The 1865-nt window shown below is 49.0% G+C and overlaps 1 protein-coding gene across 1 annotated transcript; it reads left to right on the forward strand.

Moving 5' to 3' along the window:
- The first annotated feature begins 311 nt into the window (after positions 1-311).
- Positions 312-1604, forward strand: LOC125205219 (WD repeat-containing protein RUP2-like). The gene has a single exon (XM_048104048.1). The coding sequence runs from the start codon at positions 433-435 to the stop codon at positions 1441-1443; it is 1011 nt and encodes a 336-aa protein (XP_047960005.1). The 5' UTR covers positions 312-432; the 3' UTR covers positions 1444-1604.
- Positions 1605-1865: the final 261 nt, after the last annotated feature.

The following is a 1865-nucleotide window of genomic DNA, read 5'->3' on the forward strand; positions in this document are numbered from 1 at the left end:
CTCGAAATGGAATAAAGTGGCTCTCGCTATGTGTCTGTATGTGTTTCGTCGTGGCCATTTAATCGTCACTTTCTCTAATTTTCATTGTATTCCTGGGACCAGACGACTATATATAGTAGTACATATGATGATAAGCTGTATTTATGTTCAATTATTTTATATACAAATACACATACGTAGAGTTCATTTTAGATAAATTATTTCAACATTCAAGTCGAATGTCAATGTACTACTATTACTGAAAAAACTGTTGATATAAATGATGCCACATACAGACGACCTCATCAACCCATTTTTAAAAAGCATATAAATAGGTGAAGTAATCTAAGTACGATAAGCGTAGTTATAATTTTCAAAGCATGGATAACGCTTCTGATTGGCTGAAAACCCTCCACCTCCACCTCCACCGCCGCATAAAAATATGAATGGGAAATGAAAAACTCCTCCGCTGATACACCCCGCTGCGACTGGGATTTCAAACTCTCCGCCGTCATCTCCTCCTCCTCCCCCTCCTCCGACGCCATCGGCGTCCTCGAGTTCGACCCCACCAACTCCCTCCTCGCCACCGGCGGAATCGCCCGCAAAATCAGAATCTACACCGCCGCAAACCTAAAAGAGGGATGCGACTACTGCATTTACACACCGGCCAAACTCAGCAGCCTCAAGTGGAAGCCGGGCTCCGGATCCCGCCTCCTCGGATCCGGAGACTACGACGGCGTCGTCATGGAGTACGACCTCGAGAGGCGCCTCCCCGTCTTCGAGCGCGACGAGCACGGCGGGAGGCGCGTCTGGAGCATCGACTACTCCGCCGCGGACCCCGCCCTCGGCGCGTCCGCCTCAGACGACGGGACCATGCAAATGTGGGACACGCGCTGCGATGCGGGGACATCCGTGGCCACGGTCCGGCCCGACCGGGCGGGTTTCAGCCCGGTCTGCTGCGTGGAGTTCGACCCGCTCGGCGGTCCGACCGTGGCCCTGGGATGCGCGGACAGGAGAATATACGGGTACGATGCGCGGAGGGCGGCCGAGCCGGTTTTCGTATTGGAGGGGCACGAGAAGGCCGTGAGCTACGCGAGGTTTATGGATTCGGAGACGATAGTTTCTTCTTCCATCGACGGGAGCTTGATGACGTGGCATGTGGAGGATCGTCGGCTTATTCGGAGGTATAGAGGACACGTCAACAGCCGGAGGTTTGTGGGATTATCGGTGTGGAGAGGAGGCGGTGGGTTGCTGAGCTGTGGCTCGGAGAATAACCGTGTTTTTGTCTACGATAGCAGGTGGGGAGACCCGATCTGGGCATGCGGGTTTGACACGGCGCCGCAGCAGAATGAGGGTTTCGTCAGCAGCGTGTGCTGGCGGCAGACGGCTGGGGACTGCTGCACGCTGGTGGCGGGTGGATCCGATGGGGTGTTGAAGGTGTTTGAAGGTCGACCAAGGGATTGATTGATTGATTAACTGCAACTTTTATTTTTTGAGGGGATTGAGTTATGGCTTAATCTTGCCTTTTCTTAGCAAATTAAAGCGTATATTCAAATAGAGTTGATTTCAATCCATATGATATGAGTGACAATATATCAATGCAACCTTGCTCTGTTCATTCTTAATTGTTGATTTTGTTTTCCGATCATTCACAAATAAAAGTGTATTAACAAGCAATATAGATTACTAGTAGTGTCATTTTATGATTAAAATGACATATACCAAATTATAGTTAGTTATGTTCGCTGGCTGGAGCAGCTAACCACATGAACTTTCACATCCCCTCATAAGACCAAAAAACATGTGTATGTATAATAAATTCGTTTCATATGTTTTGAACCATCACATGTCTTCTTCCACATTTCATTCAGACATAAATAGTCGAT

Source organism: Salvia hispanica, chromosome 1 (assembly GCF_023119035.1).
Source record: "Salvia hispanica cultivar TCC Black 2014 chromosome 1, UniMelb_Shisp_WGS_1.0, whole genome shotgun sequence".
Classification (NCBI taxonomy): Eukaryota; Viridiplantae; Streptophyta; class Magnoliopsida; order Lamiales; family Lamiaceae; genus Salvia; species Salvia hispanica.

Coding starts and splice junctions, on each gene's coding strand:
- LOC125205219 (XM_048104048.1), top strand. CDS start 433: ATGAAAAACTCCTCCGCTGATACACCCCGCTGCGACTGGGATTTCAAA.